Genomic DNA, 20,595 nt, shown 5'->3' with positions numbered 1-20,595 from the left:
ATCACAGGCCTTGGTTCTCATGGGGGACTTCAGTCACCCTGACATCTGCTGGGAGAGCAATACAGCAGTGCACAGACAATCGAGGAAGTTTTTAGAGAGTTTTGGAGACAACTTCCTGGTGCAAGTGCTGGAGGAAACAACTAGGGGCTGTGATCAGGGAAGAATTGGTAGGGGAAGTAGAAGTGGGTAGCAACCTGGGCAGCAGTGACCATGAGATGGTCAAGTTCAGGATCCTGACAAAAGGAAGAAAGGAGAGCAGCAGAATACGGACCCTGAACTTCAGAAAAGCAGACTTTGATTCCCTCCGGGGACTGATGGGCAGGATCCCCTGGGAGGCTAATATGAGGGTGAAAGGAGTCCAGGAGAGCTGGCTGTATTTTAAAGAAGCCTTATTGCGGGTTCAAGTACAAACCATCCTGATGTGCAGAAAGAATAGCAAATATGGCAGGCGACCAGCTTGGCTTACCAGATAAATCTTCAGTGAGCTTAAACACAAAAGAGAAGTTGACAAGAAGTGGAAACTTGGAGAGATGACTACGGAGGAGTATAAAAATATTGCCCGAGCATGCAGGGGTGTCATCAGGAAGCCCAAAGCACAATTGGAATTGCAGCTAGCAAGGGATGTGAAGGGTAACAAGAAGGGTTTCTACAGGTATGTTAGCAACAAGAAGAAGGTGAAGAAAGAGTGGGGCCCATACTGAATGGGGGAGGCAACCTAGTGACAGATAATGTGGAAAAAGCTGAAGTACTCAATGCTTTTTTTGCCTCGGTCTTTGCAGACAAAGTCGGATCTCAGACTGCTGCACTGGGCACGACAGTATGGGGAGGAGGTGAGCAGCCCTTAGTGGTGAAAGAACAGGTTAAGGACTATTTAGAAAAGCTGGACATGTACAAGTCCATGGGGCTGGATGCAATGCATCTAAGGGTGCTGAGGGAGTTGGCTGATGTGATTTCAGAGCCATTGGCTGTTATTTTTGAAAACGAGTGGCAATCGGGGAAGGACCCAGATGATTGGAAAAAGGCAAATGTAGTGCCCATCTTTAAAAAGGGGAAGAAGGAGAATCTGGGGAACTATTGCAGACTGGTCAGCCTCACCTTAGTCCCTGGAAAAATCATGGAGCAGGTCCTCAAGGAATCCATTTTGAAACACTTGGAGGATAGGAAGGTGATCAGGAACAATCAACCTGGATTCACCAAGGGCAAGTTATGCCTGACCAACCTGATTGGCTTCTATAATGACATAACTGGCTCTGTGGATATGGGGAAAGAGGTGGACATGGTATACCTTGACTTCAGCAAAGCTTTTGGTCTCTTCTCCCACAGTATTCTTGCCAGCAACTTAAAGAAGTATGTATTGGATGAATGGACTATAAGGTGGATAGAAAGCTGGCTAGATCATCAGGCTCAGTGGGTAGTGATCAATGGCTCGATGTCTAGTTGGCAGCCGGTATCAAGCAGTGTGCCCTAGCGGTCGGTCCTGGGGCTGGTTTTGTTATACATTTTCATTAACCATCTGTATGATGGGATGGATTGCACCCTCAGCAAGTTCATGAATGACACTAAGCTTGGGGGAGAGATAGATACACTGGAGGGTAGGGATAGGGTCTAGAGTGACCTAGACAAATTGGAGGATCGGGCCAAAATAAATCTGATGAGGTTCAACAAAAACAATAGAATCCCTAGAAGAATCCCATGCACTGCTACAGGCTGTGTAGGGACTAACTGGCTAAGCAGCGGTTCTGCAGAAAAGAACCTGGGGATTACAGTGGATGAGAATCTGGATATGAGTCAACAGTGTGTCCTTTTTGCCAAGAAGGCTAAAGGCACATTGGGCTGCATTAGTAGGAGCATTGCCAGCAGATCAAGGGAAGTGATTATTCCCCTCTATTCGGCACGGGTGAGGCCACATCTGGAGTATTGCGTCCAGTTTTGGGACCCCTAATACAGAAAGGATGTGGACGAATTGGAGAAAATCCAGCGGAGGGCAACGAAAATTATTAGAGGGCTGGAGCACATGATTTATGAGGCGAGGCTGAGGGAACTTGGGTTATTTAGTGTGCAGAAGAGAAGAGTTCAGCTGTTCTCAGTGGTGGCAGATGACAGAACAAGGAGCAATGGTCTCAAGTTGCAGTGTGGGAGGTCTAGGTTGGATATTAGGAAAAACTATTTCACTAGGAGGGTAGGGAAGCACTGGAATGGAATCTCCATGCTTAGAGGTTTTTAAGGCCCGTCTTGACAAAGCCCTGGCTGGAATGATTTAGGTGGGGTTTGTCCTGCTTTGAGCAGTGGGTTGGACTAGATGACCTCCTGAGGTCTCTTCCAACCCTAATCTTCCTTGATTCTATGATCACTCACAGTGTGTTTGTGTGGAAGGAAAGGATAAACATGCATGGAATGCTTTGTCTCCACCTCCCGCCGGCATAGATTGGCTACACGGGAGACCTTACAGTGGTGCAGCTGCAGCAGTACCGCTGTACGATTTATTGTTAGACATAGCCTAAGTCTTTGAATGAGTGAGGCTTTAGTTAGTTGCCTAGGTGGGAGATGTTGGGGCCTGAGGTCTTTTGAAAATCTGGACTTAATTGTTAAATAATTGTTAGAGACCTATTTACATGATATAGCATAATGATTCTGTTAGTGGGCCCAATTCTGTGAGATTCTGCGCTCCCCCAATTCTGAGGGGGTTGTTTTATTTTATTGTTGTTGTTTTTTTACCAGCAATGTTCTAGGCCCTTAGGAGTCATTGGAAATTGAGAGTACTCAGCAATTGCAGGACAAGACCCCCCCCAAAAGACAGTCGTTCAAATTATAATCCCTATGGGTACTCAACCTTAGGATGTACATTTGTCCGTGAACTCCTGATTGGATATTTTAGCTGGCAATGTCTGCAGGTCACACTTGTGCGCTACACACCCTCATGCTCAGATGCAAGGATATATAGGGAGAGCAATACCCACCACCAGTCCAGTTCCTTCTCAACCACCTTCAGTTTGAGATAGTTTTATGGTGTCTGTTGTTAGCCTTATAACTACTGCCTTATTCTGTAATTTTTTTTAGCATTTTATTTAATTTTGTTTCTTATTTATTTTAAGCAAAGGCTTATGCTTTTTGGGGGTGGTCCCCCTTTTTCTGGGCCTTTCTTTTTATCCAGGGCCTTCTTTACCCTCAGCCTTTCTCTGTCTGTGGCCTCCTTTCTTACATTGTGCCAAAGAGTCCAGGTTTCAAACCTTGTAAGACTTGCTACAGGTCTTTCTCCCTCAGCAATGGGCATTCTAGCTACCTCAGACAATCTCATGTCCCATCAAAGTGCAAGGTATGCTCCGGGTTTAAGAGAAGATCTAGGAAGCTGAGGGAAGATAGGCTGAAGCTCCTCCTGATTCAGCGTTCTGTGAGACCTGTGTGGTCCAGTACCCCTCCACTGCCGTACATTGGCCTCCGCCATTCAGACCGCTTCATTAACTTCAGCCTTCAGTAAGCAGAGACTATGGGGCGGCTTTGGGAGTGAAGAAAACCCATTCCCTGGAGAGAGATTCCAGAAGAATGGGAAAGTCACCTGTGAGGCTAGGGAACAAGGAAACCTTGTATCGTCGTATGGGTACTGCTGAAGCCTCCATAAGGTACCCAAAAACCAGACTTCTAGTACACCCTGCACCAAGAAGTCTTCTAGTTAACTGCACTGAACAGCACCATCATTGGTACCAGAGGAGGATAACATCAGACGTAAGGACTCCTCTAGGAGCAGGGACTCTTCTAAGAAGCCTTCAATGCATGCTCTGGTATTGTCTTTCTTGGGCCACTGCCACAACAAAAGCAAGGACTATGCTTTCATATAATCTCTGGTACCATTTGAGATTCCTGTGGAGCACTTCCCAGGCTCTCCAGTACTGATCAGTTTCCTTTCCCAGGAGGATTTAGTTGCTGTTGACACTGGAATATCTCTCTTTAACAGGTACTGAGAGGGATCTTTTGCCGGCACCATTACAACCTTTGGAGCCACAGCTCCCATTCTTGCTTCTGTATCCCACTCCTTTCCCTTATAAACCACCACAGTGGACTTTCTAGAACCCATGGGATAATTATACTGACCAGTGTTACATAGTGTCCTCCTGCAAAAGGCCTCATCCAGACCAACAGCAACTGGTCCCGCAGTACCCTCCCCACCAGGAGGACCACTTGGAGGAGCAAGAGCTAGTGGTTGGGGAGAAGACACCACCATCTGACAAGTCCTCCTCCTCCCCCAATGAGGCAGTTATCCCAACCCCCACCATCTTGTGCAGATGATTGGAAGGCCTTTCAAGACCTGTTAAAAAGGGAGAGGAGTCACTCCAGATTCCCTGGGAGGAGATCCAGAAAGTACAACACTCTCTTTTGAACATTCTGTCTCCCAGGGCAAAGTTGCCTTTCGCATTAATGAGGCATTACTTTCACCATCCTGCACTGAATGGAAGACACCTACAACGATCACACCCACTTGCAAGGGGGCTGACGGAAATATTATGTACTGTCCAAGGATTTGTAATAATTTTTTCTCACAACTCCCTTCCTCCTGCCAACTTCTTGGCAGTGGATGCTGTCAATGAAAGGAATCGAGAAGCTTGCTCCAAATCTCTGCAAGCCTCTGTCTTCCCAAGGAAGTGCAGAATATGATGGAGGATCTTCCCTTTGAGAGGCCTAAGATCTTCAGTAATAACACTGATGGTTACCTCCATTCTCTTAAAGATTCCAGGGCTACTCTGTGACCTCTTGAAATTTATACCTGCCCCATGCAAGACTACACCTTCAGTGCCTCCAGGCCTGGCTCAAGACTGTTTACACTCAAAGCTAGTACAATCTTTCCAAATGGCTGACCTTAATACCTCCCACCCCCCAAGAGTTCTCAACTCCCTCAACTGGTGGAAGGATCCTTGCAAGGTTTGTGTGGCAGTCCCCTTTTAATGTCCATCCCCATCAAGGGTCATCACCATGGGTGCCTCCCTGCTGGGTTGGGGTACCCATTTCCAAGACGTTACATCCCAGGACTGGACTCCCCATGAAGGGTGCCTCCAAATCAACATTCTCAGACTCAGAGCAACCACTCTGACAAAGTGATGCTGGACAACAGAGTGGCATTATACTGCATACATTGGCAAGTGGGAGAAAGATCAATCCTTGTGCACAGAGTCAATATAGGTGTAGAACTTGTGTATAGTTCATCACATAGACATGTCAAAGGCCTATGTGCCCGGCCTGCAGAACACCATAGCAGACTCCCTGAGCACTTTCACCAAAATCATGAGAAGAAACTCAGCTTCTCAGTCTTTCAGAGCATTTGTCAGTCCTGGGGCCTTCTGGAGACAGATCTCTTTGCAACACCATCCAATGTGAAGTGCCATTGACTCTGCTCAGGGGGAGGTTATGACCACAACTCAATGGGGGATGTTCTCCTCATCCCTTGGCCTCTTACCCTCTTATACACCTACCCTCCAACGCCCTTGATCCTCAAGGCTCTGAACAAACTAAAGCAAAAGAGAGAACAACAACCATAAGTTTATGGAAGAGATGGTATGATGGGATAACATGGTTTTGGTAATTAAATATTCATGCTAAATAGGCCCAATGGCCTGTGATGGGATATTAGATAGGGTGAGATCTGAGTTACCCAGGAAAGAATTTTCTGTAGTATCTGGCTGGTGAATCTTGCCCATATGCTCAGGGTTTAGCTGATCACCATATTTGGGGTCGGGAAGGAATTTTCCTCCAGGGCAGATTGGAAGAGGCCCTGGAGGTTTTTCGCCTTCCTCTGTAGCATGGGGCATGGGTCACTTGCTGGAGGATTCTCTGCTCCTTGAAGTCTTTAAACCACGATTTGAGGACTTCAATAGCTCAGACATAGGTGAGAGGTTTTTCACAGGAGTGGTGGGTGAAATTCTGTGACCTGAGTTGTGTAGGAGGTCAGACTAGATGATCATAATGTTCCCTTCTGAGCTAAATATCTATGAATCTATTCTGATAGCACCATCATGACTGAAGCAAGTGTGGTTCCCCATTTTACTTCATCTCTGTCTGCAGGCATATTTCACTTTCCACTGATGGTAGGTCCCCTGACACAGGAACCAGGCACCAAGACCCTCCCTGAACATCTCTTCACTGTGCCTCAAGGCTTAATTCCTTGATGGATCTCGGGCATAGAACTGGACTGTTCTCCCAAAGTTAAGACTATACTTCTGAGCATTAGAAAACCCATCAGAAGGAAAATCTACCCATAAAAGTGGGAGTGTTTCCAACCCTGGTGTACTCATCAATCTGTATCCCCCTCCAAGTCACTCCTTACAACCATGCTCAATTACCCACTTTAGTTTAATTTTAAAATGCAAGGTTTGACACTCAATTCCATTAGGTCCACCTAACTGCCAATACAGCCTTATACCTACTAGTTGAAGGGTTGTCTGTTTTCAATCACCTAGCACAGTGAGGTTCCTTAAGGGCTTATGTAACCTCTTTCCCTACGACAAGTAGCCCTACTCCTCCTTGGGACCTTAGCCTATTTCTCAGTGTCCTGAGATATCCTCCATTTGAATCCATGGGCAGCTGTTCATTCCTTCATTTGTTTTCTAAGACTACATTCCTCATAGCCATAACCTTGGCCAGAAGGTTAGAAGAGCTAGGGCCACTTGTGGCTGACTGCCTGTACACAATTTTCTACCATGTTAAAGTAGCTTATACTCCCATCCTCACTTCCTGCCTAAAGTCTGATCAGAATTCCATATCAATCAAGTCATTCAACTAGCAGTATTCTACCCTGAACCTTACTCCTCAAGAGAAGTGGCTAGTCTTCATAATCTGGCTGAGAGACGGGCTCTTACCTTCTACCTTAATAGAATGGAACCATTCCAGGCCTTTCAAATACTCTTTACCTCCTTCACAGAAAGGATGAAGGGGCATCCAATTTTTACTCAAAGGCTATCAAAATGGGTTTCATGATGTATCTCAGCTAGTTATGAAGCTTCCAGTGTGCATCCCCAACCTTGAGTGACTGCCCATTCCACAAGAACTCAATCTACCTCTTAAGGACATCACCATCATGGACATTTGCAGGGCCACCACCAGGTCATCCATTCACAGATTCTCCAAGCATTACAGTGTTGTATCTGCTTCCAGGGGAGATATGACTTTCGGTGATGCTATTCTCTGAGCTGTACTGTATCTGTCTCCTTAACACCCACTTCCTCATAGAAATACTGCCTGAGAGTCTTCTAAGGTGGAACTATAACTTAAAAAAGTCTCCTAAGATGGAACTATAACTCAAAAAAAAAAAAAGAAGAAGAAGAAGAAGAAGAGAAAAAGGAGAGGTTACTTATTTGTACAGTAACTGGAGTTCAAGATGTTTTGTTCCTATGGGTGCTCCACCACCCAACCTCATTCCCTTCTGATGTGAAGTCTTACTTCGACTTTATTGTTGGAAAGGAACTGGAATTGTGGCCTGCCTTCCCTCTATACCCTCACACTGGAGCATGAGCCTGTGTTCTGTGCAGGCACAGCTAACTAAAAGCTCTGATCAAGTGTGTAAGGGCATGTGCACATGCTAAGTTGGAGCACCAAAGCATCTCAGAGAACTCCAGTTACTGTACAGGTAAGTAACTTCTCCTTCTCCAGTAGCAACACCCACCTCCCTTTGTTCATTCTTTCTACACCAAAGCTGCATAAATATCGGATATTTCTGATTCTTACATTAACTTCCGGTACAGCTTTTTCACCAACACAGGCCCAGCATGTTTCAGAAAGGATTCATTCAAAAAATATTGAGTACTTATGAACACAATACATTTTCTGTGCAACTAGTTAGTATGTCAAAAGCTTTCTGCTGTAGCTGTTTTATTTAGTTAGTGCCAGATTGTGAATATTTTACTCATCCGATAGTCCCATTGAAATGAATGTGACCGTTTGAGGAGTAAGGTTCTCAACACATGAGTAAGGATATCAGAGTGTTGCCCTTATTTATTTATAAAATTATAATATCATCCACTTTCTCACGATACTGGTTACTGCAATCACAGCCAAAATAGGGTTTTTTTAAACATAACTCCATGTCATAAAAAACAAGATGCTGTTAAATATAGTCGAGGGAGTCAGTTAAAAAGCCTGACTCAATGGTTAAGTCTTTTGCTGCATTATAGAAGTCAGGCTCTGGTGTTCTAGAGGTATGAACCTTCCTCTGAGAATCGCATGCCACAAGTCCTGGAGAGTCAAGTCAAATCAACCCCAGGAATAAACAAAAGTAACTGAGCAGAGTGGAATTAGATATTGCTCAAATAACAGGGAGATTCTGTAGAGGAAATGATATTCAATAATCAGGAGAGCTGTTGTCTTTAATGTGTTATCTTGTTTTTGTGGGGGTGTAGGAACGTGTTCCAGACAGCCCTTCTCCTGCTCCTTCCCTTGAAGAAGGTCGAAGACCTGGCAGCCATCCATCATCTCATCGAAGCAGCAGTGTGTCCAGCTCACCTGCACGGACTGAGAGCTCATCAGACAGAATCCGTAGGTCACATTCTTCTCCTTGTCACCATTTTAAATTTGATTAAGTTAAGCTATTTTTTTCTAACCAAAATACCTTAAGTCTAAGTAGATCTAGATGTACCATGTTCCGAAGTTCAGCTGCAATAGCTATCGCCCAACATTAAATTCCCCAGTTTACAGTATCATAATGTATGATGCTTCATTAATAGGTACTGATGAAAACTGCCATTATGTCATATTAAGCATAAAGATATAAGCTATGAAACAGAATTGCAGCGAGAAAGCAATTTGCTAGACTAATTTCAGAACTGAACATATACAAACTGTGACACATTTATGTATTTTACAGTTTTATTTAATTCTGCTACCCTAGTTGGACTTGTATATTAAAACTGACTTCAGAAGTGACATTTTATGGGATAGTTCAATTTAAAAAAAAATAATTCTAGGTGAAATACTTTTTTTAAAAAAATCTGCACACACATTAGGGTGGGGAATGTGATACAAGTAATATTTTGACTTCAGAACTCACAAGGGATAGAATCAAATTAAACTGTGAAATTTCATGAATTTTTTGTGAAGATTCCATGTCTAAGATTTGTGCATCCCTGGAATCTTAGGTACTCCAATGCAGTAGCCTGGAAATTGAAGGTTTTAGACCATATTATTTTATGCGTATTAAATTCAATTTATTTTACCCTGTCCACACCTTTTCATCTTTTTTTGCTAGGTTGCAGACTTTTGTACTAACAACACAGCACTGCATTTCTGAAGTTGTCAGTTGGTGAAACCAAAGGTTTTGGTCCCTTAATAAGAGGCAGTTGAGACTTTTAGCTCCTGTGTAAACATAGGGAGGCATTTTGGGATTCTAGTTAGATAAACACATTGGATGGATGTTTCAGGCTTTCTGCAGACTCAGGAAGGTAACACTATATTGGTTTAGACTTGAATAATATTGTAAAGATTATTTTCATAACCATGAGTAACAAAAACAGTTTTAAAAAATGAAATCTTAGATTGTAGGGCAACATATTACAACAATGCCTGGATTCTGTAGTAAATTCCGTAATCACAGAATAGCAGCTGAGGTCAGAAGCTCTCCATATTGTCCCTGGATCTGGGTAATAGAGTTCCTCAGCCAATGCAGACATTTTTTTAAAATTTTAAAATAAAACACCTAGGCCTGTTCCACTTGCCATACCACATCCCATTTCTAATAACTGCTTCTCCATGTGTGGTACCTGCAGGGGCAAGATGGCTGCTTGAGAAATAGGGATCAAATCCAAGAAAGGAGTGGAGAGCTAATCTACAGGAGTTCCCTGAACCTCATTCTTAGGTTATTTGTTTTTGCCATTGCTTTGTGGGCTAGTTTTTCTCAGAATGTGTCAGCCTCTTGCCCAACTGGCTTTTATATGGGATTCTGGCTTTTGTGCCTCAGAAGGCTGGGTTTAATGGGCCGGCTGAATGGAGACAATAGAAATTAGATATGGAAAAGACCTACCAGACTAGCTTCCTCTGAGTGGATTTAATATCACTAATTAAATGACATTGAGGTTATTAGTTTTCTTGTACAATTGCAACAGTATCTAAAAAAATAGCAACATGAGTAATATTGTTAACATTATTTTAATTTTGTGTATGTGTGTTAATATTGTTGTTGGTTTTATGTCTATGTGTGTATGACTAGCAGCTGTACATCAGAATGGGCTATCCATGAATCAGATGCTTATGGGTTTATCACCTAATATCCTACCTGGCCCGAAAGAAGGTGATCTGGCTGGTCATGAGGTTGGACATGAGACTAAAAGAATACATATTGAGAAAGGTAACATACATTGTATGCTCTTATGGATTTTATGTCCTTATGATATCATATATATATATATATATATATATATATATATATATATATATATGAATGAGACCCTGTTCTCAGTAGCTGCATGATATTTATTATTCATTATTATTATTATTATTAATGTTGTGGCATAAGTGAGACCCTAAATGGCTTTTCTGTCTCTTCTCCTATTTTATAGTCTAGTAAGGAGTATATTGTTGAATAATAGCTATAAAGAGAAAAACTAAATAAATATTACATAGAAGGATAGATATAAAAAGTGTAGGCCTGAACTATTTCCTCATGATCTAGGTAAATGATTGCACTATTATATGCAGTATTGTTGTAGCCATGTTGATGCCAGGCTATTAGAGAGACAAGGTGGGTAAGGTAATATCTTTTATTGGACCAAATTCTGTTGGAGAGACAAGCTTTTGAGCTCACACAGAACTCTTATACTTCTTCTTCTACAGGGTGCTTGTATTTAGCAGTGATACTCTGAGTTAGTTTCCCAGACCTGAAGAAGAGCTCTGCACTTTTCATAATATTTTCATGAGAGATAACAATGATTTTAGATAATTGTTTCATCTGTAATCCTCCAACAAAAAACATCAGTTGCTAAAAATCATTCTCTATGTGATTGACTTTGATGAGCTGATTTTCAGAAGTGCTGAGCACCATGGATATTGGGCCATGCATTGGGAAAAAGGCAAGAGTAATACACAGCTGCAACAATACCCAACAGCATAAAATGAGACTGCTGCATATTAAGTACTTTATTGTCAATTTAATTGACTATCTGACTTCAAATGTATGAGTTAGATTAATGGTCTATTAGTGTTTCGATTAATTGTAGTATCATTTCATCATGTTGTGTGTACAAACGTGTTACATTCCATGTATACTCGAAATATTAACTGAATTCTTCAGTATTTATATTTCATATGGAATTTTTACTTAAACTACACATAAACATTGAGCAAGCTTTATAGAGCTGGAAAATGGTATCCGTGGAAGAGGAGTTAGAAATAGGAGGTGTTTCCCTTAGTAAAAAAATTCTCTGGGAAAGGTAAGTCAGAAGAAATTAGCTCTTTGGGACAGGTACAAAATGTAAGAGCCAGTCACTTTAATACAGCTGGATAGAATGCCTGGAACAGTAATAGCTGTAAGAGCTTACCTTTTCTGTCCCATGTCTGAACAGTGAGATATGAAAAGAGAATTAAAATCTGGACACTTCTATTCTGGACAGGTGGCATCTTTAATAAAATTACCCTAAAAATAATGGAAACAACATTTCTTTTATATAAACCATTAATTTTGGTTCATTACACTCACAACCTGTATTAGCTTCTTATATGCCCCACTTAGCATCTACAAATGGTATCCCTGTTGAGGAGTATGATGTGATCAAATAGTCTTTTTTAAATTTCAGTAAATGTTTCAATTTTAGCCCACTGACATCGCACATTTTCCCTGTGTAGTCAGCCTGGTAAATCTAGCAAACAGCAGCACATATTGGGAATTGTTACCATTTGTCCTATAAAAAAATTAAAACAACAGGAACATGACTTTTGTTTCTAATGGTTCCCCAAATGTGTTTCCCCATGCGGCCACCAGTTCAGCTTGCCTATAAAATTTGTTCTTATTGAAACTGCTGAAGATTCTCTTTCTTCAACAGTCATTGTTTAGGTCAAAGCTTCTGTTTTTCCTTTTCTTTCTCTCTCTCTCTCTGTTCCAGCCTACTGAATTAATGGTAAATATTCATGGGCTATCTAGATTGATAGGGCATACTAAATTAAAAATTGTTTTCTGTCATGACCACATTTATCATATCTCTCATAGCAGCTCTCTAACTTTTATACTAAACTTATCTGTATTAAAACAAGTGATTCCATTCACAGATATTTGTGGAGATGGTAATTATCGGTTAGTGTCGCTATGGCCCTGACATTCAGATCTGCAGCTTGCTGCTACCACCTCTAATCTGTCAAAAGGCAATTATATATATATATATATATATATATATATATATACACACACACACACACACACACACATAGCATGGAAATACTCAGGCATTGTCTGAATCTGCCTTGTCCTTGTCACCTGACTTTAAAAAAAATCGTGAGTTTTGAATATGAGACATTAAGAATTTATGCATTACTCTGTTTTCTTCTGAGACATATTTATGTCAATCCATCAGTTGGAACTAGAATGACTTTTAATTACAGCTGTGAGAACTTGGGAAATCCCACTTGGTGAAGAAGCCTATGTTTCTTTTCTTCTTCTCCCTCCCCCAATTTTTTTAAACCAAAAAGCTCTCCAAGGTCCTGAGCTTATGGAGAAATTAATTAAAATCAATGGGAAATTTAAACATGAGAAAAAGTTAGGGCAATGAAATCTAATAAAGACACTATTTTAAGAAGGTCCAAGAGAAGCCAGAAGGGGCCAATTATGATTGATTCAAATGATGGGCTTGGTCAAGGAGAGAGAACGTCATGTATCTTGGGCAATATATGGAGCTATTCTAGCCACTCTCTACAGTACAGTATAGCATAATAATTATAGATTTAGTGTATATGTAGCTGCATTTTGCTTGTTGTTAATAGACAGCAGAACAAACAAAGGAAGTATTTCTTCACACAATGCACAATCAACCTGTGGAACTCATTGCCAGGGGATGTTGTAAAAGCAAAAACTATATCTGGATTCAAAAAAGAATAAATTTGTTCATGGAGGATAGGTTCATCAATAGCTATTAGCCACGATAGTCAAGGATGCAACCCCATGCTCTGGGTGTCCCTAAACCTCTCACTACCAGATGCTGGGACTGGATGACAGGAGATGGATAACTTGGTGATTGTCCTGTTCAGTTCATTCCCCTTGAAGTATCTGGCATTGGTCACTGTCAGAAGACAGGATTATGGGCTAGATGGACTGTTGGTCTGGACCTAGTGTGGCCATTCTTGTGCTCTAATTGCCCTTTCAGAATATTGTTATCCATCTGAATTACTTTATATAATTGGCTTAATTGATTCTATTGTTGTCTACTTTTAAAGTCCAGTCTCTCTTAGGGCCTGATTTTGCAAAGGGCTGACTGACCTCAACTCCCATTGAAGTCAATCTACCATTAGAATAATGGGAGTAGGGCTGGACTCCATTGGCTTAATCCATAGCCCATGAATATGAGTGGAAAGATTACCATTGGTTTCAGTGGATCATGGATCAGGCCCTAGATCAATACTTCTTGCAGCAAAAAAGGAGAATAACCTGTTCTCCAAAAAACTATTATGTGCACCTTTAAGAAAATCTGTAAGTCTACATTTTCAGTGTCCATGCTTGCTTATCAGAGGGTAACAAATTTTCCAACTACACTGAAAATGTACTGCAAAATTGCAAATGATCCTGGGAAGGAGGTTAGCTGAAGTGTCTGACAGCAGTTATCATTAAGACAAGTTGTCTTTATTTCAGCAGCCTGTAAATTAGGAATCCTGTCGTGATGCATATTTTTTTAAAAAAAATATTTAAATAGGATTACACAAAAAAATCAGTATTATGAAGTGGTAGAGTTGTGTGTTAGATAATGTTGTCAAGAACAGTTCAGTTCTTTTCAACTCAGTGCTAAAGCTAAGGCTAGGAGCTGCTGCAAGTAATAAAAAAAGTGACCATAGGGGCACAAGAGTTGGTTCTCGATAATCCCACATATTTTACTGAGATACTGTGGTTACTAGGACATCAGATTAGAACCTTCTTCTGTCTGCACATACTTATAATTTTAGATTGAAACCAATCTTAGCTGAAGCTTGAATGTCATTCTTACGTTTTAAATTGAATAAGTTATTTGAGGTGTTATAGAAAGGGCACTCTCCTTTTGAAAACGGTGTATGCTGTTTTCAGTTTCTGTAATGAACTGTTTACTGCCTTTACAACAAAAGCTAAACTAGCCTTTTCTGAAATTTATTTTAACTCTGGTATTAATGGAAATACACCAGAAGTTCTCAAATTTTTGTATTGGCGACCCCTTTCACACAGCAAACCTATGAGTGCGACCCCCCCTTATAATTTAAAAACACCTTTTAAAATATATTTAACACTATTATAAATGATGGAGGCGAAGCAGGGTTTGTGGGTGGAGGCTGATAGCTTGTGACCCCTCATGTAATAACCTTGCGACCCCCTGAGGGGTCACAACCCCAGTTTGAGAACCCCTGATCTACACTAATCTCCTTTAAAATGCCATAGTACCTGCATTTGAGATATAACTCTCTGATAACCCCAATAATTTTCTCTTATTTCATACAAATATATTATATTTTATGCCCCTCGGGACATGACCAGTCCCAGATAGCCAGCCGGTACATGTCCTGGAGTTATGACTACTTAGCCTGGAAAATAAAAAAAATAAATTATTTCAAAAAGTGAACACTGCAGAGTGAACAACAGAACCTAATTTAAATATTCTGATGATTTGACTAGAAATACATCTAGCATATTCACCGTTACCCTCAACCCCCAAAAGAGCAAATAAATGTTTGTTATAAAAGTTAAGGACAAAGAAACAGTTTTGGCATCACTGTGCATTCTCATTTACTGGAACCATCTCCCACCCAAGTCAGAAACCACACGCTCAAGAACATACATTAGCTCTTGGCTTACATAGAACTTTAGTTAGTTATCCAAGAAAACTCTTTTTATGGAAGGAGTCTTGAACACTTGGGATGCATTTGCATTCACAAACCTTTCACTTGTTAAATTATGCTTACACAAAAATTAATCTCTCCATTTTCATCTATGTACAGTAACTCCTTGCTTAACGTTGTACTTATGTTCCTGAAAAATGCGACTTTAAGCAAAATGATGTTAAGTGAATCCAATTTCCCCATAAGAATTAATGTAAATGGGGGAGGTTAGGTTCCAGGGATTTTTTTTTCACCAGACAAAAAACTATATTATATATATACACACACACAGTATAAGTTTTAAACAAACAATTTAATACTGGTACACAGCAATGATGATTGTGAAGCTTGGTTGAGGTGGTGAAATCAGAGGGTGGGATATTTCCCAGGGATGCCCTACTGCTAAATGATGAACTAGCAATTGGCTGAGCCTTCAAGGGTTAACTCATTGTTGTTAATCTAGCCTCAAACTGTACAAGGCAGCCCGAATGGGGAGAGGGGAGACAGCATGGAAGACAGAGACAGAGTCACACACCCTGTGTGTGAGAGAGACACACATTGCTCCTTTAAGTACGCTGACCCCACTCTTAAATACACTGCCTTTTTAGGTTAATCAGCAAGCTGAGATGGCAGCTGCTGCCAGGAAGCTCCCTCTGTCCTGAGCCCTGTTGTGTCCCCCCGGCTCTATGGAAGATGGGGTAAGCAGGGTGCAGGAGCAGTGGGAAGGTGAACAACCTGACATTAGCCCCCTCTTTCCCTCCCTGCACAGCAAGCAGGAGGCTCTGGAGAGCAGCTCCAAGGCAGAGGACAGGAGCAACACATGGCAGTGGGGGGAGGGACAGCTGAGCTGCGGGCAGTTGATAGCCTGCTGGGCAGCTGCAGCACAGGGAATTTAGGGGAACGGGGAGCTGATGGGGGGCTGCTGGTCCATCCTGGTTCCAAGCCCCCACCAGCTAGCTGCAAGAGGCTGCTCTTCCTGCAAGCAGTGGACAAAGCAGGCGGCTGCCAAACCAGCATTACAAGGCACAACTTTAAATGAGCATGTTCCCTAGTTGATTAGCAACGAAACAACTGGGAAGACTTTAAGTGAGGAGTCACTGTATATGCACACATTTTGTATGTGTGTGTATGTCCTATTACATACTCCATATTTACGTGATGTGGAAGCAACCAAGACATGAACATAACTTTAAACACTGTGACAAAGTTCCTCCTCTACGTTGGTGGGTCCTGCAGTTATTCGCAGATTTTGCTTGCCTCAGAGATTCACAGTATCCCTCAGTTTGGCCACTTTCGTGGCTCAAATCTGCCCTTCACTCAGATAACCTCATCACTGGCCAGCATGGGGAAAAAAGAGTAAGAACAATTCCCACAGTTTCTGCTGATCCACCATGTGGTTTGGGGACCAGTTAAGAGACCTTCCCCTCTGGTGAAAGCTCCTGTATTGGGTCAGGAGTTGGGAGGTTTGGGGGGAACCCAGGCCCACCCTCTACCCCGGGTTCCAGCCCAGGGCCTTGTGGACTGCAGCTGTCTAGAGTGCCTTCTGGAACAGCTGCGTGACAGCTACAATTCCCTGGCCTCCTCCCAACACCTTCTTTGTCTTTGCCACAGGACCTTCCTCCTGATGTCTGTTAACGCTTGTACTCCTCAGTCCTCCAGCACCATGTCCTCTTGCTCCCAGCTCCTTACGCGCACCCCTCACTGGAGTGACACTCACTGGAGCGACACTGGAGTGACAGCCTTTTTAAACCAGGTGTCCTGATTAGCCTTAATTAATTCTAGCAGCTTCCCAACTGGCTACAGGTGTCCTAATTAGCCTGCCTGCCTTAATTAGTTCTAGAAAGTTCCTGAGTGTTCTGGAATACTCCCTGTTATTGCAGCCCCTTTTCCGGCTCCTCACAAATATTTTATTACGCTTCTGGCTTCATTTTCCCCCCCACCTTTTTATCTATACACTTCCCATTCGTGGCCCCACACAGTCGCGGGATCTTCTGGTCAACCTCCTCCTAGCTTTGGCTAAAACAGCCATTTATAAAACCAGAGAGAGGAGGTTGGCCCATGAAGCGTCCTGCGATTGTGGGGCCGTTTTTCGATCCTCAGTACACTCACGTATCCGGGCGGAGTTCCTCTGGGCGGCGTCCACCGACTCCCTTGAAGCCTTCGAGGAGCGGTGGGCGCTGTCTGGGATTCTCTGCTCGGTGACCCCGTCCGGTTCCCTCCGCCTGACCCTTTGACTGAGGGGCAGAGCGAGAGACGCCAGCCCCAGCCGTTGCCGCTGTGGATACCATCATTCCTGTCATCTAGGAGGGGTCTTATAATACATGGGTGTCTACCCTCCCCCCTCCCTAACCTGCCCACCCCGCAGCCGTGCCCATCTTACCGGGCACTCTCAGGAGGGGGAGGATCGGTGACACTGGGCGCGGCACTGGGTAACTCGAGGGGGTGGAAGACCACGAGTGTCGAGGAAGCCCCCCCGCTCTAGGCCACCAGGTAACTCAGGAGGGTGGAAGACCACGAGTGTCGAGGAAGCCCCCCCGCTCTGGGCCCAGGCTAGCCTGAACACTTCTCCCTCCTGAAAGCTGCTGTGTTATACCTTCTGATTGCGTTGTTTTGTTGCATAGTTGTTTTGTTTCCTTTGGTAATTCTGTAAGCGTTACCAATAAATTTTCTTTCTGTTTCAAATAAAAAAAAAAAAAATAGTCCCTGTTATCTTACCAGGGAAAAGGGACCTGCTTAACCTGGAACTAATGTATCTACCTTCGACCACTCTCTTGTAGCCATCTGACCTGACCCTGTCACAATACCTAGATATTGTATTTGTAACTTTGTTCTTTCCTCCCTTATTCTCATTCTATTTTCTCTTGCTACTACCAATTTCCACGGGTCCCTTGGCTGGGAATGGCAAACTGTGGCCACTGGGAGCTGCAAGCAGCCATACCTGCGGATGCTCAGGTAAACAAAGCATCTTGCGGCCTGCCAGGGGCTTACCCTGAACAAGCTGTGAACCAAGTTTGGGAATCCCTCTTCTTTAGCTTAAATAACTCTTCACCCTCCCTCATGTTTACCCCCTCATGGATTTATAGAGAGTAATCATATCCTCTCTCAATCTTCAATTTTCTAAACAAGCCTAGGTCTTCCATTCTCCATCATAAGATAGGCCCGTCTTTCTCCTGATCATCTTAGTAGCTCTTCTCTGCACCTGTTCCAGTTGGAATCAATATGGGCAACTGGAATTGTGCACAATATTCCAAATGAGGTCTTACCAGTGCCTTATACAGTGGCATTTATACTTCTATAACTCTCCTGGAAATGTGTCACCTGATACAATTTAGGATCACATTTGCCTTTTTCACAGCTGCACCACATTGGTGGCTTACAGTCATCCTGTGATCAACCCGCTCACCCAGGTCTCTCTCTTTTTCTGTCGCTTCTAACTAATGAGTCCCCAGATTTTCCCAGAAATTCTTATTATTAGACTTTCAGTGCATGACCTTGCATTTGTCCTATTTAATTTCATCCATTTCTGTCACTCCGGTCTTCAAGACCATCCATATTTTCCTGTATAATATGCTGGTCCTTCTCTGTATTGACAATGCCTCCCAACTTTGCATCATCAGCAAATTTCATTACCAAACTGCTAATTTTTCTGCTAAGGTAATTAATAAAAATACTGGATAAGATTGGTCCCAAGATCAAACTTGAGGAATTCCCCTAGTAACCTCCCTCCAGTCTGATAATTCACTTTTCAGCACAACCTGTTGCCTTCTCCCCTTTAGCCAATTCCTTATCCACCTTACAATTCTTATACCAATCTCCAGTTTCTCTAATCTACAAAAGTCTTTTCTGAAAAAAATAATTTGAAGTTTGCTTTACTTTGGAATCAAATGAGGGGTTTTTTTAATGGGGATTTACTTGAATGGATTGCTATACAGATGCAGAAAGGGGAACTGCAGAATTTATTCTAGATGATATTTTATATCATGGCACCATCTTGCTACTTATTGGCCATTTGAACCGTCTGTGTTCCAAGAGCATGGTAGGAAGGAACATTGTAAGGGATCAAAATCAGTGAAACAATGACAGTTCACATTAGCTGAGGATCTGTCCCATAATCTTGCATATTAGCAGGGAGAAAAGATCTGATATTTACGGCGCTCTAGCAGTGAGGACCTTAACTCTAGCTTTAAATAAAATAAGAAAATAATAAATTTATAAATGTGCATCTACATTTTTTGGTGAGCTAAAATGGAGTGAATCAGACATATTCTGCCTTATGCTGCAACAAAACTGAAATGGCACATCAGTTTACTGTAGGAAATCTTTAATTTCCTGAGTCTCCTTTGCCTTGTGTCTCCATTTACAGTAGCCATATTTGCTTCTAAAGTGGCTAGAACTTACAGACAAGATTTTTAGAATTCACTGGTAATTTTGGAAGTCTCTGTTTCTTGGTGCCCAACTTGAAACAACTTACAGGAGCTTGATTTTTAAAAAGTGCTGAGCACCCACAAAAATCAAGTTCCTTTAAGGTTTCTCAATTTGGGAACTCAAAAACAGAGGCACCCCAAATCACTAGTCGCTTTTGAAAATCTTGGCCTTAGTATTGCAAGCTTTCCACAGCTCAGTCCATTCTTGCAGATAGAGTAGATAGTTTGAATGCTACTTTATTTACTTTGTATTTTTTCTTTCTCCTCTTCTGAGTCCTACAAGTAGAATACCCTACTTCTTCCTCCCGTTCCAACATCTCTACATGTTCTTCATTCTCAGAAAAATAGTGTGACTCTTCACGTTCAGGGTCACTACTACTATCACAATATGTTGTTTTCTAGCAGTATGTCATATCACTATCTCACAATGTGTTTCCATAGGTATGTGGGTTTTTTTCCCCCTTATTTGGAGTTTCCCTTATTTCCCTTATTTGGAGTTTCTAGAGTGAACCACCAATGTCATGCCTAGCAGAGGCAATTATGACTTGTCCCTCAGCTACTTCCTCTTACTTGTTACTTTTGTTGAAATGGCTTTTGTACTTTGCAGGTGCATCTAGTACTGTTGCTAATCTCACAGCTTTCTTCCTTCTGATATGTATAGAATTTGGATTAATATTAGTCAATATTAGTTTGACTAAAATAAGGATTGCCCTGAACATTTGCCCATCCTTCTAACCAAACCAAACCAGACCAAACCAAACCTTTCTTCAGGTTTGAAAAGTTTGGTTAAAGATCCAAAGGAAGGAGACAGGAAAGATTCCTCCCTGAGTTCTGCTTCTACCATCTCCCAACTCGTGTATAACCTTAGTTGCCTTTCTTTTCAGAGATCAGACATCTCTGTAAATCTCTCCGATCAGCTGATTGATTTCTGTGTAAATAAAATCTCTTGAGTTCTATAGCACATGATGTATTCTGGGGAACATAGCCCCAGAATAGGCTAGATTTAATTAAACAGTTGAGCCTTCTGCAGCGCATGTCAGAAATGGCAGATCTCCAGATGGGGCAAGAGAAACTCTGGACTCTGCCCAGAGGAAGATGGAAGGGAGTTGTGCAGATAAGGAGAGAGTTGGGAGTAAGTGAGGGGACCTCCAGAGATTCAGAT

At 42.2% G+C, this 20,595-nt stretch overlaps 1 protein-coding gene across 13 annotated transcripts in view; it reads left to right on the top strand.

The window, feature by feature from the left end:
- Window positions 1-20,595, top strand: part of DACH1 (dachshund family transcription factor 1) — a 462,083-nt gene that overhangs the window by 330,122 nt on the left and 111,366 nt on the right. For 9 of the 13 annotated variants that reach the window (XM_073346448.2, XM_073346406.2, XM_073346421.2 and 6 more), the window contains 2 exons: window positions 8,379-8,514; window positions 10,181-10,318. In XM_073346448.2, the coding sequence (XP_073202549.2) occupies window positions 8,379-8,514; window positions 10,181-10,318 (274 nt within the window). The remainder of the gene's footprint in view (window positions 1-8,378; window positions 8,515-10,180; window positions 10,319-20,595) is intronic. The other 4 variants (XM_073346413.2, XM_073346484.2, XM_073346495.2 and 1 more) reach the window with 1 other exon arrangement.

Source organism: Lepidochelys kempii, chromosome 1 (assembly GCF_965140285.1).
Source record: "Lepidochelys kempii isolate rLepKem1 chromosome 1, rLepKem1.hap1, whole genome shotgun sequence".
Taxonomy (NCBI): Eukaryota; Metazoa; Chordata; order Testudines; family Cheloniidae; genus Lepidochelys; species Lepidochelys kempii.
This window is presented reverse-complemented; position numbering and strand designations above follow the sequence as displayed.